The sequence below is a fragment of the Pseudophryne corroboree genome, chromosome 9 (genome assembly GCF_028390025.1).
Source record: "Pseudophryne corroboree isolate aPseCor3 chromosome 9, aPseCor3.hap2, whole genome shotgun sequence".
Lineage (NCBI taxonomy): Eukaryota > Metazoa > Chordata > Amphibia > Anura > Myobatrachidae > Pseudophryne > Pseudophryne corroboree.
In genome coordinates, this window is record NC_086452.1 from 193,470,913 (window position 1) to 193,493,667 (window position 22,755).

Here is a 22,755-nt window from a genome sequence, read left to right on the forward strand (position 1 = left end):
TCAGGCCATCAACTCTTCTGATTTTTTTTTTTTTAAAGGAGTATGATTTTCAATGAAAGAGGAGGGTTAGTAGATTTGAGGTATGATTTAATAAGGGTGTGTGGGTCAGTTTTGGGGGTTTGATTTTTAATAAGAAAGTGGGGGCCAGATCTTGGCTATGATTTCTAATGAGGGAGAAAGGGATCAAATCTTGGTCTCATTTTGATGAGACAACTATTTTAGATCTAGGGATCAGTTTGTAATGAGAGAAGTGGAGACAAATCAGGTTCCAGATGATAGGTCAACAGTCAAGAGGTCAACATGCATTAGGTTGACAGGTACAAAAGGTCGACATGGTCAAAAGGTTGATATGTAAAAGGTCAACAGTGCTTAAGGTCAACAGGTTCAAAAGGTCGATAGGTTCAAAAGGTCGATAGGTTCAAATGGTTGACATGACAATGGTCAACACACATATGGTTGACACAAGTTTTTGTTTTGTTTTTTAACTTTTTCAACATACAGTATACCATCCATGTGGGCAATGATCAGGATATGTAACCTGTGTCAAATGCAGCGGTAGCATTGCCAGTCACTTGCCCAAAGTGTGGCAAATGAAGTGAGCCCACGAGGGTACACGTTTCCACTAATTTGGCTTACATGTGGTCAAACATATGGGCCTTTTTTGTGTCGACCATTAACATTTCAACCTTCTGACCATGTCGTCCTTTTGTACCTGTTGACCTTTCATGGAGTCAGTAGGGTCTAACTCACACATGATTTGAAGTACTTTTTCAAAAAAGTATGTAAAAATCATCTGTTAGTAAATCTGTTATTTAGAACCTGAAACACAAAATTGATCAAAAGCCAACCAAAAATCGATCAAGATGAAGCCAAATCAACCCACATCGAGATCTTCATTGGCGGGATGGTGCGGTTAGCCATGTGACCACCTGCATCCTGACCAGCGGTATTTCATTCCGAACCCCATTGGACAAAGCAGAGATGTGAAAATATGCAAATGCACCAAACGGCATCTTGTGTCAATAGACGCCTCCTGTCTGTTTCTGTGATTCACTGCCACCTGAGTGAACCTGAGTCTATACTGTGCCCCCAGTAGCTGTGCCCCCTGTAGTTATGCCCCCAGTAGTTGTGCCCCCTGTTGCTTTGCCCCAGTAGTTGTGCCCTCTGTTGCTGTGCCCCCTGTTGCTTTGACCCCAGTAGATTTGCCCCAGTAGTTATACTCCCTTTTGCTTTGCCCCCAGTAGTTGTGTCCCCTGTCGCTGTGCCACCAATAGTTGTGCCCTCTGATGCTGTGCCCCCTATTGTGGTCTCTGCTGCTGTGCCCCCTGTCGCTGTGCCCCCAATAGTTGTGCCCTCTGCTGCTGTGATCCCAATAGTTGTGCCCCCTGCTGCTGTGCCCCCTGTTGTGCCTTCTGCTGTTGTGCCATCTGCTGCTGTGCCCCCAATAGTTGTGCCCTCTGCTGCTGTGCCCCTGTTGTGCCCTCTGCTGCTGTGCCCCCTGTCGCTGTGCCCCCAATAGTTGTGCCTTCTGCTGCTGCGCCTCCTGTTGCTGTGCCCCCAGTCAAACACACACAAAAATAATAAAAAATACTTACCACTGCCCCGCTCCTGCTTCCCGACCGCTGCTGCTGCTCCGTCTGGCCGCCGCGGTTCCTCTCTATGGGAGAGACGACGTCATGACGTCCCTCCCATAGCAGCGCCGCACAGACATTAGAGGTCAATACTGACCTCTAGTGTCTGTCGCTGGAGCTGGCTGCAGCAGACGCCCACACAGCCAACGCCGTCTGCTGCAGCCGGGGGAGTGGTGTGCGGGCAGGCGGCGGTGCCTGCGGGGTGACTGCGGCCGCGTCCCCATGCCACAGCGCCTCGGGCGCAGGCACTGCTTGCCGCACCAAGAACCGCTCCTGGGTGTAATGGTTAGCATTACTGCCTCACAGCACTCAGGTCATGGGTTAAATTCCCACCATGGCCCTAACTGCGTGGAGATTGTATATTCTCCCCGTATTTGTGTTGGTTTCCTCCCACATCCATATACTGGTAGGTTATGTTACATTACTGTAGGTAACCATTTTATAAGCCACTGATAGTTCTGAGGCCATATAGAAACACAAGCCTGAAATGCTTTTATACAGAACATTAACTTTATATTTCATAGTAAGAAAAGCATTATTCCTTATAATACATACAGTATGAAACATTTTAGTGTTTCAATTACCATTGTATCAAATTGTTTCAAATCGTTTTTGTTTACTCTTTTTTTAATCTTAATAATGTATTTGATTTTTCAATGAAAGAGGATATCTATGTGTCTGCTGTACTACAACTGTCTCTGATGAGCTGATTCTGTATATAATGTATTACCGGGGCATGGATGGATCTTGAAACAGGAATTGTTCTGTGTCTGCTTTGATGCCTGACTGAGGAGAATTTTATTCAGGGATTATGAAATGCAACGAAAAAAGAAAACATTCTGTTTGATGTGATTTAGAGGCATGTCAAACTTGACAACTGCTCTAAAATAATGAGTGATCTCCAGGACTCCTTACAAAATCGGTAAATCTCCGTCAAGTCTCTTGGATTTTGTGGACTCGGATCGGGAACTGGAGGGTGTGTATAAGATTCTGCAAACCTCCCATCATGATCCACTCCAGGAGGGACAAAATGCTCTTTACATGGACGTCCCTCTTAATATATGATTGTAGTCACCTGTGTTGAACTATTTCATTAATAAGAAAGGTGTTTCAACATAGGTGATTGTAATCATACATTAAGAAGGAAGTCCAGATAGAGAGCATTTTGTCCCTCCTGGAATGGGTCATGATGGGAGGTTTGCAGAATCTTATACACAGCCCCCCTTCCCCCCCTTTCCACCGGGTCCCCCTGCGTAAAGTGCCCAGGGCACCCCCAAGGCTTAATCCAGCCCTGACAGTGGCCATTGTCAGGGCCGGATCGGGAACTGGAGGGCCCACTTTGGTGCTCAGGTCACTGAGTGGTGGGGGTGGTGGGTGGCAGGTACTAATTATCTGGACCAGGATTGTTGGAAGGGATGGGTCTGCTGTCGCCACCCCCCCCCCCCTTTCCTCACCTGTTAGCTTATCTCCTCAGCTCAGCAGATGCTACTTGTATGCTGGGCTGTATTGAGGCCAGGTAGGCTGATGCCCCTGCAGCAGTCCTGTCTGCATGTGCGGGGGTTGGGTGTGGGTGGAAAGTATGTGCCCCTCCTACAGGTTCACACACTGCTAAAACTCTTTTCTGTTTTTCCCAAAGGGGAGTTGTCATGACTCCCGAAATTGGGTCATGCGCTCCAAAAGCATTCGGGCCCAACCCAGCCGTCTACTGTCCTGTGGGTATTTGGAGAATATAGGAAGCTTGGAGGCCTGATGAGGCTCCCCCTTATGTGGAGAGAACTGGGTGGCTTATTCAGACCTGGACAAGCCGCGCGTTCGCACGAAATGGCCACATCCAGAGGGTCTGCGCACGCGTAGCAGCTATTGTGCATGTGCGCAACCCTTCACCACATGATCACATCCCAGAAGGCTGCCATTGACAGTGGCGGCCATCAGGGGGGCGTCGTCGATATGGCATTTTCAGGGAGTGGTCCGGCAAAAGCAGGCATGTCTAGAGCATTTTTCAGGGAGGCAGCATCAGGCCCGGACTGGCCCACAAAGGGTACAGGGGAAACCACCGGTGGGCCCCACTGCTTGGGGCCCCACCTCCTGCTCTAAGGATCAGGTTCTAGACTGTGCACTTGAATCATACATTATACATATGTTACCTTATACTGGACTATGGTGTATTTTCTAAAGTGCATTGCTGTTCTTAATCTGTTATTAATCTGGTACATTATCATGCATGCAGCAGCTGAATTTACTGTATATATTTATGAAGGGGCCCAGACGTTGCACTCTCAAATGGTTAGTCAAACCAATGAGGTGGCAGGCCACAACCCCTCAGCAGACTGGCCACACCCCTAAACATGGTGCCCTACTACTGCATTACCCCGGTGGGCCCTACATGCCCCAGTCTGACACTGGGCTGCATGATGTCACACTCAGCCACTGTGAAACAAAAGATGGTGCCGAACAGCCTGCCTGCGCAGCAAGGGGTCGTCCTCTATTCAAAGCGTTCACAATTTCATTGCGCAGTGGTGGCCCCCAGCAAATGAGTACATGGATGCAGATTTTGCTGTGGAAGCAAGATCTACGTCCATCTCTGAATAGCCCCCTGAGTACAAAGGGTAGTGCTGTATATACTGTATGTTGATATAGCAAAACTGTAACTGGCTGCGATCGCATGCTGGAGGCAAAATAGCACAGGGCAAAGCTGCCCAGCATGCAAATACCCAGCAGCTATGTGATCGCAATTTAATTGCGATCACATCACTGTTTTGTGGATGCCCCCCTGCCTCTGAAGCTAGGCTGTGAAAGGCAGGCACAGAGCCGCCATTTTTCGGGTCACAGCAGCCACGTGTGACATCATGTGGCCGCCCTACACCCGTTCCCGAAAACACACCTGTCTAACATCGCGTCTCCACCCCCGCAACGCCGCCCCGGATTGCCACGCATTCACATAAGTGGTGTTCACATAAGTGAGATGCGATCGCATTTCACTGTGTGCACACTCGCAGTACAACTGTTGCATGTGCGCACTGGGCATTAATAGTTCAGTATGTGATCGCATTGCTGATGTGATGGATGCGGTATTCTAAACCCTTTTTGATACTAAGATCTTTGGGTCTTATTCAGTATGGATACTGAATAAGGCCCAAAGATCTAAGGATCAAAAAGGGTTTAGATTAACTAAAGTATTGAAAAAAGGGGCAGACTAGATGTGCCAAGTGGTTCTTATCTGTCGTCAAATTCATTTTTTCTATATTGAAGTTTGCAAAGTGGAGTGCACTATGTCGAAATAATTGTTGTGATTGTATGTAGAGTAGACTATAGTGCACTGCATGGAATGAATGCCAATGCTTGCAGGCTGAAGTGCACTGAACTCAATGAATGGAAGTGATTGCAGCCTGATGTGTACTGTGTACAGTGAATACTGATGTTTGTAGTATGGAGTGCTCAGTGTATAATGAATGGAAGTGATTGCAGCCTGATGTGTACTGTGTACAGTGAATACTGATGTTTGTAGTATGGAGTGCTCAGTGTATAATGAATGGAGGTGATTGCAGCCTGATGTGTACTGTGTACAGTGAATACTGATGTTTGTAGAATGGAGTGCTCAGTGTATAATGAATGGAGGTGATTGCAGCCTGATGTGTACTGTGTACAGTGAATACTGATGTTTGTAGTATGGAGTGCTCAGTGTATAATGAATGGAAGTGATTGCAGCCTGATGTGTACTGTGTACAGTGAATACTGATGTTTGTAGTATGGAGTGCTCAGTGTATAATGAATGGAGGTGATTGCAGCCTGATGTGTACTGTGTACAGTGAATACTGATGTTTGTAGAATGGAGTGCTCAGTGTATAATGAATGGAAGTGATTGCAGCCTGATGTGTACTGTGTACAGTGAATACTGATGATTGTAGCATGGAGTGCTCAGTGTATAATGAATGGAGGTGATTGCAGCCTGATGTGTACTGTGTACAGTGAATACTGATGTTTGTAGTATGGAGTGCTCAGTGTATAATGAATGGAAGTGATTGCAGCCTGATGTGTACTGTGTACAGTGAATACTGATGTTTGTAGTATGGAGTGCTCAGTGTATAATGAATGGAGGTGATTGCAGCCTGATGTGTACTGTGTACAGTGAATACTGATGTTTGTAGTATGGAGTGCTCAGTGTATAATGAATGGAGGTGATTGCAGCCTGATGTGTACTGTGTACAGTGAATACTGATGATTGTAGTATGGAGTGCTCAGTGTATAATGAATGGAAGTGATTGCAGCCTGATGTGTACTGTGTACAGTGAATACTGATGTTTGTAGTATGGAGTGCTCAGTGTATAATGAATGGAGGTGATTGCAGCCTGATGTGTACTGTGTACAGTGAATACTGATGATTGTAGTATGGAGTGCTCAGTGTATAATGAATGGAAGTGATTGCAGCCTGATGTGTACTGTGTACAGTGAATACTGATGTTTGTAGTATGGAGTGCTCAGTGTATAATGAATGGAGGTGATTGCAGCCTGATGTGTACTGTGTACAGTGAATACTGATGATTGTAGCATGGAGTGCTCAGTGTATAATGAATGGAGGTGATTGCAGCCTGATGTGTACTGTGTACAGTGAATACTGATGTTTGTAGCATGGAGTGCTCAGTGTATAATGAATGGAGGTGATTGCAGCCTGATGTGTACTGTGTACAGTGAATACTGATGATTGTAGCATGGAGTGCTCAGTGTATAATGAATGGAGGTGATTGCAGCCTGATGTGTACTGTGTACAGTGAATACTGATGATTGTAGCATGGAGTGCTCAGTGTATAATGAATGGAAGTGATTGCAGCCTGATGTGTACTGTGTACAGTGAATACTGATGATTGTAGCATGGAGTGCTCAGTGTATAATGAATGGAAGTGATTGCAGCCTGATGTGTACTGTGTACAGTGAATACTGATGTTTGTAGCATGGAGTGCTCAGTGTATAATGAATGGAGGTGATTGCAGCCTGATGTGTACTGTGTACAGTGAATACTGATGTTTGTAGTATGGAGTGCTCAGTGTATAATGAATGGAGGTGATTGCAGACTGATGTGTACTGTGTACAGTGAATAAATACTGATGTTTGTAGTATGGAGTGCTCAGTGTATAATGAATGGAGGTGATTGCAGCCTGATGTGTACTGTGTACAGTGAATACTGATGTTTGTAGCATGGAGTGCTCAGTGTATAATGAATGGAGGTGATTGCAGCCTGATGTGTACTGTGTACAGTGAATACTGATGTTTGTAGTATGGAGTGCTCAGTGTATAATGAATGGAGGTGATTGCAGACTGATGTGTACTGTGTACAGTGAATAAATACTGATGTTTGTAGTATGGAGTGCTCAGTGTATAATGAATGGAGGTGATTGCAGCCTGATGTGTACTGTGTACAGTGAATACTGATGTTTGTAGTATGGAGTGCTCAGTGTATAATGAATGGTGGTGATTGCAGCCTGATGTGTACTGTGTACAGTGAATACTGATGTTTGTAGAATGGAATGCTCAGTGTATAATGAATGGAAGTGATTGCAGCCTGATGTGTACTGTGTACAGTGAATACTGATGTTTGTAGAATGGAGTGCTCAGTGTATAATGAATGGAAGTGATTGCAGCCTGATGTGTACTGTGTACAGTGAATACTGATGTTTGTAGTATGGAGTGCTCAGTGTATAATGAATGGAGGTGATTGCAGCCTGATGTGTACTGTGTACAGTGAATAAATACTGATGTTTGTAGTATGGAGTGTTCAGTGTATAATGAATGCAGGTGATTGCAGACTGAAGAGCACTGCGCAGATTATGAATGCTGGTGTTTGAAGTCTGGAGTGCACAGCATATACTGCTGGATACAGATTCTCGAAGGCTGGAGTCAGGAACAGCAAATAGTTTGCACTTTGCCCTGATACGCTGCTAGTCAACTGATTCCAGAGCTGCATGTGATTGGAGAGAGCGTCAGCTGACAGGTGGTCAATATGGCGGCACCCATGCACTAATGACATGAGAGTAGAACCAAAAGACAAGGTAACCTGGCTGACTGGCAACACGCTAGACTCAGGGATGTCTTTGGCAGCCTGCTGGAGGCTCCAAGGCCAGGAAAGGCAGCACCACATAAGGCAACAGGGCTTGGAAGCCCGATATGTGACACTTCCTGATGCCGGACTGCTCATAGGGGCATTATAATGCAATTTTCCTTATTATGGTGAATGGATCACGATGATGCAGATTACATCCTGCCCACCCCAACGTCACAAATCTTCTTTACACCTCTTCCAAAGGGAAAGTCATCATGTTTGAGTTGTTTATCAATCTGGCAAGATGACCATTGTATTGAACAACTCTATCTTTGTAACACTTATGATCACTACACCTATTTCGCTGGATGTTATGGTGACTGTTCAATTGTGATTAGCCTTTTTAGTTTGATTACATTGATTGGTCAGAGAGAAAAGTGTAATCATGGCCAAGTTCTGGTTCTTAAGCTGTCATAGGTCGGGTGACTCTAGGAGTAAAAAGACAGTATAAGCACAAATAACCTCACCTATCAAAACAGGGAACCCTGGGATCTTGGGTGTGTCATCATCATAGGAGCAGGCACCTCAGACACCTTTTTATTGCCTATGAGTTCTTGTGCTTATGTGTTTCTTTTCTCATGCAGGATGGTTGGTACCTTTTCCAGCTTTACACATATATCAGGAGGGGAAAAGCAAACTGTGCCTTGATTCCTTTGTTTGGAATTAACTACCCATCATACCATACCTGCCAGAAAACACATCAGCCCTCCCAAAATGTCTACTCTGCTGTACTGTTAATATCAATTTCAAGGAATACAGGTTTAATATGGATTACACCAACAGCCTACCCTTAATGAGGACCTGACTGGTGGGTGTTAATATCTGTGAATTTTCTGGCCTCGGAGATGGAAGCACCAAGCACACCAAGTGAATGTAGAGATGATCAAAGTGGGTGCCTCACTTGCATATGGTGCCTCAAAGTGGGTGCCTCACTGGCTGTACACCAGGGAAGGGCCTGTAGTAGCATTTGCATAAAGTTACAAACATGTGACCAGCAAAAGATGCAGACACAGATGCCAGATGCCACACAGATGTGTGATTCTGAATCATCCCCTATGTATGCTTATGCGCTTCTATAGCACAGGCATATAGGGGCTGATCCTGATATGGACGCAGCTGTGCATCCGCATGCATCGGCAGCGTCCATCTGGTGTGCTCACATGCGCTGGCTTCCGTGCGTGTGCGCAACCTTACACAATATGGCTGCATCCTGGAAGGATGCAGTGCAGTGTAATTGACAGCAGTGGGTGTTCGTCGGGTGGCAATGCAGCATTAGGGGGGGCGGCTGCATGACATCACACACAGCCGCGCCGATAAAAAAAAATTGCCGGCCGACTGCTTGACAGTGTTGCCAGGCTCAACCTTAGCTGATTGGTTGCCATAGCCAATTTCTCCACTGGCTCATTTCTTCACTCTTATCACTGCTTAGTACATGTCCCCCTAAAACACAGAACTCTCCCAAACTCTGGACAGCTTCCGGGTGAGGAGAGAACATAAAGCACATACACAGACAATACACTACAGAAGAAGTTAAACCAAAACAATGAAGAGACAGAGCCACTGGCAGAGAGTATTGAGGGTATGTAGGTGGGGTAGATAGCTAAGGAAACACAAGACAGTATAGCAAGAAGATGAGGAGTACTATAAGCAGAAATAACTAAAGCAACCAAGGCAGATGATGCGGCTGACACACAGTAAGATGCTGAAGATTATGTACTGACACTGGGCTGAACACAGGAATACAGAGTTGGATGCTGGTAATTATATTACTGACACAGAGCTAGACACAGGTATAGCTGAGTAGGATGCAGATGATTAAATAACTGACACTGAACAGAACACAGGAGTAACTGAGTTGAATGCTGATAATTACACAACAGATACAGAACTGGACACAGAAGTAATGTAAAAGACAGTAGAAAATAAATCCAGACAAAGGTATCAAAGGGGGTGTAGTAGGGTATGCCGGCGGCCGGGCTCCCGACGGCCAGCATACCGGCGCCGGCATACCAACTGCTGGGCGAGCGCAAATGAGCTGCGGGCATGGTGGCGCGCTATGTACACCATGCTATCTATTCTCCCTCCAGGGGGGTCGTGGACCCCCAAGAGGGAGAAAAAGTGCCGGTATACTGTGCGTTGGGATCCCGACAGCCTGCAACCTGAAGACCACCCATCCAAGGCTAGTTACTAAAACCTAGAGACAAAAGCTCCTGCAGCAACCAGGATCTATGACTAGCATGGAATGAGGGACAGGAAACACATATATACTGTAGGAGACAATTCCCAATCAGAGAGCCAGGGAGACGAGTCCCTCTGATGAGGAGACTCAATGTACCTGTTCAGCTACACACAGACCAAACTCCTCATTATACTGCAGCTGAAGCTGAATACACAGGAACATGCAGGAATCTGAAATGAAATGGGAATGCAGGAAAACATGGCAAGCTGATCCAATAGAAAAAGATCATAACACTGATCTGTGTCCATCTCTGCACATGCTGAGGGCCGCCCAGCATGTGTGTGGCCACCTCCCGATGTGTTCGCAATCTTATTGCGAACACATCGGATCTAGGGTTGACCCTGGCTGCCAGACGGTCAGTGGGCATTTTTTTTTTCAGAGTGGATGCGTATGATGTCACTTTAACTTTAAGAGGACAATACACACCTCCCAACATGACGCTCTCCAGGAGGAACAGAATGCTCTGCTTCTGGACTTTTTTTTTTAATTTGTGATTGCGAGCACCTGTTTTGAACAGGTTAATGAATAAGAAAGGTGTTTCAGCACAGGTGATGGCAATCAGAAATTAAGAGGGAAGTCCAGGAGCAAAGCATTCTGTCCCTCCTGGAGAGGGTCATGTTGGGAGGTATGACACTATACCATAGGTCTGCAAACTCGGTCCTCATTACCCCACATAGTGCATGTATTGCATTTCTACTCACAGAATCACAAGTGAAATAATTAACCCCACCTGTGGACCTTTTAAAATGTGTCTGTGAATAATGAATACACCTGTGCACCTGCTGGGTTACCTACAAAACATGCACTGTGTGAGGTAATGAGGACCGAGTTTGCAGACCTATGCACTATACAGTATTATTTTTACTTTAAATAGGGTACATTACACTTTTATTAAATAAAAAAAACACAATAACCCAAACCGTCGGCGATGTGTGGTTTGTAAACACATCACTGGTAGTTCTTATTGTGATCACATAGTTCTGGCTTTTTCCCTAATGCTTCTGGGAATTTCACCCGGTGATATGAAAGGCAAATTTATTAATTTTTTGACTTAGAAGATTTGTGGGATATTCATTTCCCTCCATTATCTAAAATATGTTTAGTCTCAAAAAGCTCCTATATAGTTAAGGATATATTTGTGAATGCTACTATTAATATAAATAAAATATTCATAAGGTTTAGTACACTTTTGTAAAGATTAAATTCTGCCATATATTATATGTTGAGGTCTTTATTAACAAATAATTAACTTTTTTAATTATGTATTACTTTTTATTTACAGTTCTAAGTATTGAAAATCATTAATGGATTAATTGCACTAATAGTGAGAATATTTCTTCCAACAGATGGTTCCCTCCTTAAAAAGCATCATAATCCTATTCATCACTTGTTTTCTCATCCAAGTTTGTGCCTATCCAAATGGCCAAGTTACAGGTTCTTGTGGAACAATGATGCCAGAGCATGGTGCCTCCGCTCAAACCTCCACATCACCTTATATTTTAACATTAGCTAAAAGCACCTATAGCCCTGGGGAAAACATTGCAGGTAAATACATATTACAGTCACATAGATAATGAATGTTAACCAATGTTATTACGTACAGTGTCAGTAATACAATGTTTTCAAAGAATTGTTAACTCATTTATTTCCTAGCTTACAGCTTATTATAATTGTCACTGAGTCTGATTTAAATGATTGGAGATTGCCTTTTACAGTCAAACTTCCGTAACTTTTACAACTTATAGTCATTGTTGACATGACATGATACAATTAGGTAATACTGTAAGGGAAGTTCAGTAAGGTTGTACTCACTGTAGCTACCCAGATCCAGTAGTAACAAGTGCCCGTGATTGGTGTTTTGGTGCCCCTATCTTCATTTCACTGTTACTCCTGTATTTCTCTTTTTTCCTAATCTAGAGCTGTCCACAATTTCTCTTTGATAGAAAATTTTATGTTTATCTATATACATCTGTATTTTATGAGTTTGTAGTTTTTGTTGGAAATGATGTGTGTGCAGGTGTTGAAATTGCAGCGTTATATAGGCACACACCAGCAAATGACTCAAACTATGAACAGCTCAGTTATTTAACCAATGGTGTTCCTTTACTGATAGATAGCAGGCACAGCCGTACTCACTATTACATGTACACTGGTGATGGAGTGGAGCTTGAGCAGTGGGGTTTCATTTCATATAGTATAGCTCACAAGCCACTGAGTGTATTATGAAAATGAATACTGTAGCAGTGCAGGGATGCTGGAACAGGTTTTTCTGGAGCTTAGTAGGAGACTTCTGTCTCTCACTATGATGGTCATTCCGAGTTAATTGCTCGCTAGCAGTTTTTAGCAGCTGTGCAAACGCTATGCCACCTCCCACTGGGATTGTATTTAAGCTTAGCAGAAGTGCGAACGAAAGGATCGCACAGCGGCGGAAACGTTTTTTTGTGCAGTTTCAGAGTAGCTCTAAACCTACTCAGCGCTTGCGATCACTTCAGACTGTTCAGTTCCGGTTTTGATGTCACAAACAAGCCCTACGTTCGCCCAGCCACGCCTGCATTTTTTCTGGCACGCCTGCGTTTTTCCAAACACTCCCTGAAAACGGTCAGTTGACACCCAGAAACGCCTATTTCATGTCAATCACTCTGCGGCAGCCAGTGTGACTGAAAAGCATCGCTAGACCCTGTATGAAACTACATTGTTCATTGTGATAGTACGACGCGCGTGCGCATTGTGCCGCATACGCATGTGCGGTGGCACACTCTTTCAACAGATTTACACCGTGGATAATGTCCAAAACTAGAAGAATATAAGGCAGGAACCTAGATTTTGACAGTTGGTGGCATGAAAGTTGCTAGAATTTTTTATCTCTAATAAAACCATCTTGGGGTCTATGTAGGCAGTGAAAACTTACATATTGCATTGGATGATATCAATGTGCTAAAATGTCTGTATTAAAGAACATACACCTCCTCTGTGAGAAGAGTCGTACAAGAGGGCCTTGCTGTTTCCCTTCCCAAAAGAGTCACAAAAACATTTGCAATTGGATGAAAGGATTGTGTAACTGAATGACGTATGCTTGGGTAAGCATACTGAAAAGCAACCTGCATGCTTTACACATACTTGCATAATCACCAGACAATCGGTACTAGTGGGTCCCATCATTTGAAAGAGGGAACCCTTCTCTTTCTAAAATTGGTATTGCTTATTGGTAGGCAGGTTGGGGGAGATCCTCCATAACACCTGGGCTACATTGTTTTTCTGTAGGACAGGGGTTAATGTCTGGTGATCAGTGTGATCACTAGACATTCATTAGCTCTAACCATTTTGCTGATGCATTTTTTTTTCACCAAAACTGTTCAGATATTGACATTTTTTGTTATTTAAAAAAATATATACCTAGGTTGTTTGCACCTGACTCCCACACACGTGTCTATAGGCCCCCATTGTAATTTTACTTCCCACCATCCACCAGAAATAGCCTCCCCAGTGGCATAAGATCCACTGTATTTTCAACCCTCACCTGTGCATGTGCAGTATGACGGACCCATACATGCACATGCACCGTTGTGATGGTGGATGCAGAACTACATTATACTGTCAGTGATTGATAGTCTGATGTTGTTTGGGGGTAGTGACGTCCTCCATTTCTCCAAATGGAGGCATATCTGTGCCGTTGCAGGGGAGGGAAGAGGGCAGGATTTCTGTCAGAGCACAGAGATTTTCTGGCCTCTCTTGGTAGGTATTGTGCTGGCCGGCTTGGGCAACCCCATGGGTGACGGGGAAAATCTGATACTGTTCGGATCAGTAATGCAGCCAGAGGTGTGATGCCTCCTGCTACATTACCATATTAGTGCTATAGCCGCAGCAGCGATAGCTACTCCATCCACATCTGAATGATGGCTTATCCCTGTATCCCAAATGTTGGTCTTTAGGGTCTAGTCTTTAGTTCCCCGGGCCCCACAAAACCTTAATCCAGCTCTGGACATGGCCAGCTGACTGAGGGGGTGTGGCCAGTATTGTGAAGTGGGAGATACAGTATCTCCCAATTGACCTTGCAGAGAGGACAACACCCTAACTGAGCAGTACAGTAACCCAAATCTGCTACCTGTTCTTGTAGTTTTTGCTGACTGTTGCTGATTGTCTGGATCCTGGAATACTTGGGCCTTGTTTTGAAAGAGGAAAATATACATGTAATTTGAAAAAGCACAGCAATGAGTGAACCCTCTAGGACCGTATCTTCCAAACAAGCACTGATGTTAAATAAACAACACCCCGTTTAATAAATAGGCCTCTCAAACTGCAGTCAGCCTCAACATAAAATTAATAGCATTGAAAAATGTACAAACAGCTTGAACCTCTACGCAAGTCCCTACTTGCTTCCATAAGCTTCTATACTGTCTATTACTGATTTAATAAATACAGTCACAGTGTAACCCTTCCCCCCTTCCTAGTGATGAGCGGGTTTGGTTCCTCAGAAACCGAACCCCCCCGAACTTCACCCATTTTACACGGGTCCGAGGCATACTCGGATTCTCCTGTATGGCTCGGTTAATCCGAGCGCGCCCGAACGTCATCATCCCGCCGTCAGATTCTCGCGAGATTCGGATTCTATATAAGCAGCCGCGCGTCGCCGCCATTTTCACTCGTGCATTGGAAATGTTAGGGAGAGGACGTGGCTGGCGTCCTCTCCGTTTATTAATCTTGAATTCTTGATGCAAAAATATTTGTGCTTATTGCTTAATTGTGGGGACTGGGGAGCAGCTGTATTATATAGGAGGAGTACAGTGCAGAGTTTGCTGACCAGTGACCACCAGTATACGTTGTCTGCCTGAAAAACACTCCATATCTGTGCTCAGTGTGCTGCATATATCTGTGCTCATACTGCTTAATTGTGGGGACTGGGGAGCAGCTGTATTATATAGGAGGAGTACAGTGCAGAGTTTTGCTGACAGTGACCACCAGTATACGTTGTCTGCCTGAAAAACACTCCATATCTGTGCTCAGTGTGCTGCATATATCTGTGCTCACACTGCTTTATTGTGGGGACTGGGGACCACCAGTATATTATATAGGACAGGGGTGGGCAATTATTTCAGCTGAGGGGCCACTTGACATTTCCTGTCAGTATCCGAGGGCCACATACAAAATAGCAGCTCGCCCCACTTGCCAAAAATATAGAGACGTGGCTTCATGTGGAAGGGGTGTTGGCAAAAAATAATCCAGATTCATATTAGGCTGCACAATAGTCTCCATTATTCAAATTGCGCCACACAGCGCCACTTACACAAATTACACCAGGTAGAGCCCCTTTTACACACATTACGGCAGGTAGAGAGCCTTTTTACACATTAACATTTTATTTAGGATTATTATTGTGCAGCAAGCAAATTATCCAGTGTCTTATGGCCCCCGGGGAAAGGTGTGACACGGTGACAGAACACGGTGGGGGTGACACAGTGACAGAACACGGTGGGGGTGACACGGTGACAGAACACGGTGGGGGTGACACGGTGACAGAACATGGGGGGTGTGACACGGTGACAGAACACGGGGAGGGGGGGTGACAGTGACAGAACACGGGTGTGTGACACAGTGACAGAACACGGTGGGGGTGACACGGTGACAGAACACGGGGAGGGGGGGTGACAGTGACAGAACACGGGGAGGGGGGGTGACAGTGACAGAACACGGATGTGTGACACGGTGACAGAACACGGGGGGTGTGACACAGTGAAAGAACACGGGGAGGGGGGGGTGACAGTGACAGAACATGGTGGGGGTGACACGGTGACAGAACACGGGGAGGGGGGGTGACAGTGACAGAACACGGGTGTGTGACACAGTGACAGAAAACGGTGGGGGTGACACAGTGACAGAACACGGGGAGGGGGGGTGACAGTGACAGAACACGGATGTGTGACACGGTGACAGAACACGGGGGGTGTGACACAGTGAAAGAACACGGGGAGGGGGCTGACAGTGACAGAACATGGTGGGGGTGACACGGTGACAGAACACGGGGAGGGGGGTGACAGTGACAGAACACGGGGGGGGTGACACAGTGACAGAACACGGTGTGGGTGACAGTGACAGAACACGGATGTGTGACACGGTGACAGAACACGGGGTGGGGGGGTGAAATAACACGGTGGGGGTGACATTGACAGAGCACGGGGGGGTGATACAGTGACAGAACACGGGGGGGTGACATAGTGACAGAACACGGGAGGGGTTGGTACAGCGAGAGCTAAAGATCTCTCCCCCAAACCTAAAAACAGTCTGACGCCACTGCCCGCACACACAAATACACACACACACACACACACATACACACACACACACACACACACACACACACACACACACACACACACACACACACTTTCTTTCACTTTTCCCATTAGCTTACTGATCTGGCTGGCAGTGGCAGGAAGGATGGATCTGTAGCAGTCTGGCTCTTGTCCCGTGTGGCTCCGCCCCCTGAGGTCCCGTGTAGCCCCGCCCCCTCCTCGGCACGTAACCCCGCCCTCTTTTCGGCTGAACACAGCCGTTGTCACTGGGGACTCTGGAGGAGGCTGCTACAACGCAGCAGCAGGAGCAGCAGGGGAGAGAGGCGCCGCTGGCAGCTTGGAGGTACTGCAGTGGAGAGCAATGACAAGCAGCTCAGCCGGTCGGGCCGCTTGTCATTGCTCGCTGGTGGGAGGCAGTGGGCCGGGCAGGATCGGTTTGCGGGCCGCACTCGGCCCGCGGGCCGTATTTTGCCCACCCCTAATTTAGGAGGAGTACAGTGCAGAGTTTTGCTGACCAGTGACCACCAGTATACGTTGTCTGCCTGAAAAACACTCCATATCTGTGCTCAGTGTGCTGCATATATCTGTGCTCACACTGCTTTATTGTGGGGACTGGGGACCACCAGTATATTATATAGGAGGAGTACAGTGCAGAGTTTTGCTGACAGTGACCACCAGTATAGCAGTACGGTACGGAAGGCCACTGCTCTACCTACCTCTGTGTCGTCAAGTATACTATCCATCTAGATTCTATACCTGTGGTGCATTTTAGTTTTGCAGTTTGCTGACAGTGACCACCAGTATATATAGCAGTACGGTACGGAAGGCCACTGCTCTACCTACCTCTGTGTCGTCAAGTATACTATCCATCTAGATTCTATACCTGTGGTGCATTTTAGTTTTGCAGTTTGCTGACAGTGACCACCAGTATATATAGCAGTACGGTACGGAAGGCCACTGCTCTACCTACCTCTGTGTCGTCAAGTATACTATCCATCCATACCTGTGATGCATTTCAGTTGTGCGCAGTATATATAGTAGTAGGCCATTGCTATTGATACTGGCATATAGGGGGTCATTCCGAGTTGTTCGCTCTGTATTTTTTTCTCGCAACGGAGCGATTAGTCGCTAATGCGCATGCGCAATGTCCGCAGTGCGACTGCGCCAAGTAAATTTGCTATGCAGTTAGGTATTTTACTCACGACATTACAAGGTTTTTTCTTCATTCTGGTGATCGTAATGTGATTGACAGGAAGTGGGTGTTTCTGGGCGGAAACAGGCCGTTTTATGGGTGTGTGCGAAAAAACGCTACCGTTTCTGGGAAAAACGCGGGAGTGGCTGGAGAAACGGAGGAGTGTCTGGGCGAACGCTGGGTGTGTTTGTGACGTCAAACCAGGAACGACACTGACTGAACTGATCGCAGATGCCGAGTAAGTCTGGAGCTACTCAGAAACTGCTAAGAAGTGTCTATTCGCAATTCTGCTAATCTTTCGTTCGCTATTTTGATAAGCTAAGATTCACTCCCAGTAGGCGGCGGCTTAGCGTGTGCAAAGCTGCTAAAAGCAGCTTGCGAGCGAACAACTCGGAATGACCCCCATAATTCCACACATTAAAAAATGGAGAGCAAAAACGTGGATGGTAAAATAGGGAAAGATCAAGATCCACTTCCACCTCGTGCTGAAGCTGCTGCCACTAGTCATGGCCGAGATGATGAAATGCCATCAACGTCGTCTGCCAAGGCCGATGCCCAATGTCATAGTAGAGAGCATGTAAAATCCAAAAAACAAAAGTTCAGTAAAATGACCCAAAAATCAAAATTAAAAGCGTCTGAGGAGAAGCGTAAACTTGCCAATATGCCATTTACGACACGGAGTGGCAAGGAACGGCTGAGGCCCTGGCCTATATTCATGGCTTGAGGTTCAGCTTCACATGAGGATGGAAGCACTCATCTCGCTAGAAAACTGCAGTGCCACTCCTAGATGGGCCAGGTGTTTGTGTCGGCCACTTGTGTCGCTTAGCTTAGTCACACAGCGACCTTGGTGCGCCTCTTTTTTTCTTTGCATCATGTGCTGTTTGGGGACTATTTTTTTGAAGTGCCATCCTGTCTGACACTGCAGTGCCACTCCTAGATGGGCCAGGTGTTTGTGTCGGCCACTTGTGTCGCTTAGCTTAGTCACACAGCGACCTTGGTGCGCCTCTTTTTTTCTTTGCATCATGTGCTGTTTGGGGACTATTTTTTTGAACTGCCATCCTGCCTGACACTGCAGTGCCACTCCTAGATGGGCCAGGTGTTTGTGTCGGCCACTTGTGTCGCTTAGCTTAGCCATCCAGCGACCTCGGTGCAAATTTTAGGACTAAAAATAATATTGTGAGGTGTGAGGTGTGAGGTGTTCAGAATAGACTGAAAATGAGTGGAAATTATGGTTATTGAGGTTAATAATACTATGGGATCAAAATGACCCCCAAATTCTATGATTTAAGCTGTTTTTGAGGGTTTTTTGTAAAAAAATACTCGAATCCAAAACACACCCGAATCCGACAAAAAATTTTCAGGGAGGTTTTGCCAAAACGCGTCCGAATCCAAAACACGGCCGCGGAACCGAATCCAAAACCAAAACACAAAACCCGAAAAATTTCCGGTGCACATCACTACCCCTTCCTGATTCTCTCCAATCTGACATGGGATATTGCCACCCCTCCATCTGTTTCAAGTCATTATCCTTATTGCTCCATGACGTCTAGACTATTGTAATATCTCCTCCATCCCAGCCAACTGTAGTATCCTTTCTACTTCACCCCATCCCACTGTAATATGCCCACCTCTCCACATCTCCCAGTCAAATGCATCATTCCTACTATTCCCAGTCTACTGTATTATCCCCACCATCCATCCCTGCCCTACTCACTATAATATCCCCACCCCTTCAAGCTTAGTATAATGCCAGCACCCGCAAGCCCCTCACTGCACCACCATAGTCAATGTGAATAATACAAATGAATATAGTCTCCTAGTAATTTAAATGATCATTGCTTTGTTTCAGGCGGGTGTACAGTGCAGGTAGGACAAAGTGATAAAGGGCCTGATTCAGAACTGAACAAATGTGCAGGAGTGGCTGCAACAAAAACGCAGCTGCTACTGCAAATTTATGCTAATGTCGCAGCTGATGGTCTTTCTACTGAGGCGTCCGCCAACTGCAGCTCTAATCCACTGCAGTGCTAACGAGCAGATGTCAGCAGCACCATTGGACAGTAGACCAACACTATGGGTGCATGTACGTTAGTACCAGTGGATTTGCACCTTTTGAGTCCATGACTCTGGCATTCTTCCAACATGCCCACCGATGGATCTCCATGCAATTCCTATATATGCATCTACCAGTGGTAACCATCAGGATGCATGCACAGTGCGTCTCAGATGCAAGTGCAGATTTAAAACATTGGGTGCTTGCGCCAATGTCTGATCACCTCTGAATAGTGCATACTGTAATAGGGAAACAGGGAAGCGGCTACTACAGCTGTGCTACCCCTTCCCCTGTGATCATAACCCCCCTTCCCCAATCTCACTCATAATTCTGCATAACTGCATACCGTAGGCTGCCAAAGAGCATAGACCAGAAAAATATGGAAATGTGACCTTAGGAGACCTACATTTGTTTACTTAGTGCTTTTTGGTTTATTTTTGCCATTTTTAAATGAATTTGTGGTACGGGTATGTGAATAGAATTTAGGACACAGTAGTTGGTTTGAGATTGGATGTGTTTTTTCGTGTAGGTTCTGGAACAGCTAAGTTCATACATGTGTTCCAGGGATGCAGTTATCGACCGCCAGTCACTATACCGGTACTGGGATCCTGACCCGTGAATAGCCCAATGGTCGGCATGCCGACCAACAGGGACTATTCCCACTCATGGGTGTCACACCCATAGAGTGGGAATAGAACCCCCCCTGCCCATCTGAAAATCGGGATCCCACTGCCAGTATGGTGACCGGCGGTTTCCCAACTGCCGGTCACAAAGCCCAACCCGTGTTCCACTATTTCTGTGATTCATTCCTGTACAGCTGCTTTATATAATGTTTATGGTCACATTTACCATTCTTTTAAACTTACTAGCTTAATTTCTTTTCTTTATGCCACCTCCTCTATCTGACACTGACAGTCAGCATCAAAGATAGCCAATGGTTCCTCCCTCTTACAGTCATAGATGTCTGGTGGCTCCTCACTCTGACTTAATGCGCCCTACACACTGGGCGATAACACTGCAAGAGATGAACGATCTCGTTCATTAATGAACGAGATACCGTTCATATCTTTGAGTGTGGAGGCACCAGCGATGAACGATGTGCTACCCCGCGCTCATTCATCGTTGGTGCCCCATCGCCTGTGCATGCAGGCCAACATGGATGAGATCGTCCATATTTGCCTGCACTGCTATGGAGCCGGGTGATGGGGGGAGTGAAGACTTCACTCCCCCGTCACTGCCTCCCCCGCCGCCGGGTCGCCCATCTGCCGTATCAGCGGTCGGGCAGCTCGGCGGTGTATCGCCATGTCTGTAGGGCCCAATAGTCAGAGATGTCCAGGGGTTCCTCATTCTGACATTGGGCCTAATTCTGAGTTGATCGCAGCAGCAATTTTGTTAGCAATTGGCAAAACCATGTGCACTGCAGGAGGGACAGATGTAACACGTGAAGAGAGAGTTAGATTTGGGTGGGGGGTGATCAAACCGAAATCTAAATTGCAGTGTAAAAATAAAGCAGCCAGTATTTACTCTGCACAGAAACAATATGACCCACCCAAATCTAACTCTCTCTGCAAATGTTATATCTGCCCCCCTGCAGTGCACATGGTTTTGCCCAATTGCTAACAAACTTGCTGCTACGATCAACTCAGAATTACCCCCATAGTCAGAGATGTCCAGTGGCTCCTCACTCTAACAGTCATAGATATCCGGTGGCTCCTCACTCTGACATAGTCAGAGATGTCCGGTGGCTCCACACTCTGATATAGTCAGAGATGACCGGTGGCTCCTCGCTCTGACATAGTCAGAGTTGTCTGGGGGTTCCTCACTCTAACATAGTCAGAGATGTCCAGTGGCTCCTCACTCTAACATAGTAGGAGATGTCCTGCAGCTCTTCATTCTAACAGATAACATGCCAGTTTAGGATCTGGTAGGGAGAGTAGTAATCAGAGGTGGTGCCATTGGCCTTGCCCTCTGACAATTGAGGGCAAGTATCTGAATCAGTGGGGCCCAACAGGAATTACCCAAGCTCCCACGGTGGGCCGTAACTGCAGCAACCTGCATAAACCTCATACTTTGTCTTATCCATTTTATACATGGCACCATGATGCCCATATGATTTATTTATGTTGCAACTACAGTTTCATGACAACATTTTTGCTATTTTGCAGTCACTCTCACCAGCAACAGTGGTGCCACTCAGTTCAAAGGTTTTCTGATCCAGGCTCGTTCAGGCAGTGATTCCACCCCTGTGGGCTCCTTCAAGACCAGTAGCACAAATGTACAAACCCTGACTTGTTCTTCTACTGCTGTAAGTATTGGGCTTGTTACCATGGAAGGGTCTTGAATGTGTTTATTCTGCTTTACAGTATCTACTATAATGAAATCAGAAGTTAATACTGATACAAGTACTTCTAAGGCATAAGGCCAATCACTTACATCAAATATATATAACATTCTTGAGGACACCATTTTTATTAAAAAATATGCTTCCATGAGCACAGTTGGTGGCTACTGCAAACGATGCTTTGAGTATCAGGTCAAATTATCACAATAATTATTTATCTTTATAGATACATTAGGGCCAACAACCTTATCACAAGCTCGTGCAATGCATGCCCACCTTAATCCATTTTGAGCATGAGTAATAATTCTAATGACACCAGTCTAACCTGTTGAGAATCATTTTATCTGTACGATTTGTAAATACAATCTCTGATGTCACACATATTTGTATATATGTATTGTTAGTTCGGGAAGGTTTGCTGGTCAGAATACCACATTGCGATGATGCGACTACATACAGTGCGGCTAATACAGAGTTGCATGCAAGCCTAGTTTTGCAGATGGAACTTTCAAGTTTTGTCACTATATATCTGAATGGGTGTAATACTGGATCCGGGCGGTTGGGATGCCAGCGGTCACATGGCCGACACCGGCATCCAGACAATTAGAAAGCCAACAGGAGTTGGGGAAATTATTGTACCCCTCCCCTGCAACCTACCCTAACCCGCCTGGGGTGGCTGCTAGGGCTAAGATAGTGGGGTTGGTGTCTAGCAGGGATGTGCGGTGAGCTAAATAGCTCATGAGGCACTGGCTAGCACCAGAGCCAGATTTACATGCAATATATGAGCCAAAGCGTACATCTGGACATTACACACAGGTGCAGCAGTATGTACTCCTGGAAATTTGGTGAGTTTTGATCAGAGATGTGCGGAAAAGATAAGCAGGTGAGGCACTGCAAAGGGAAAATACTTATCTTAGTTGTATG

At 45.9% G+C, this 22,755-nt stretch overlaps 1 protein-coding gene across 1 annotated transcript in view; it reads left to right on the plus strand.

Moving 5' to 3' along the window:
• Nucleotides 1–11,311: 11,311 nt before the first annotated feature.
• Nucleotides 11,312–22,755, plus strand: part of LOC134956871 (putative ferric-chelate reductase 1) — a 92,194-nt gene continuing 80,750 nt past the window's right edge. Inside the window, exons 1-2 of the mRNA XM_063938758.1 lie at nt 11,312–11,506; nt 21,656–21,795. Of these exons, the coding sequence (XP_063794828.1) occupies nt 11,410–11,506; nt 21,656–21,795 (237 nt within the window). The 5' untranslated portion in view covers nt 11,312–11,409. The remainder of the gene's footprint in view (nt 11,507–21,655; nt 21,796–22,755) is intronic.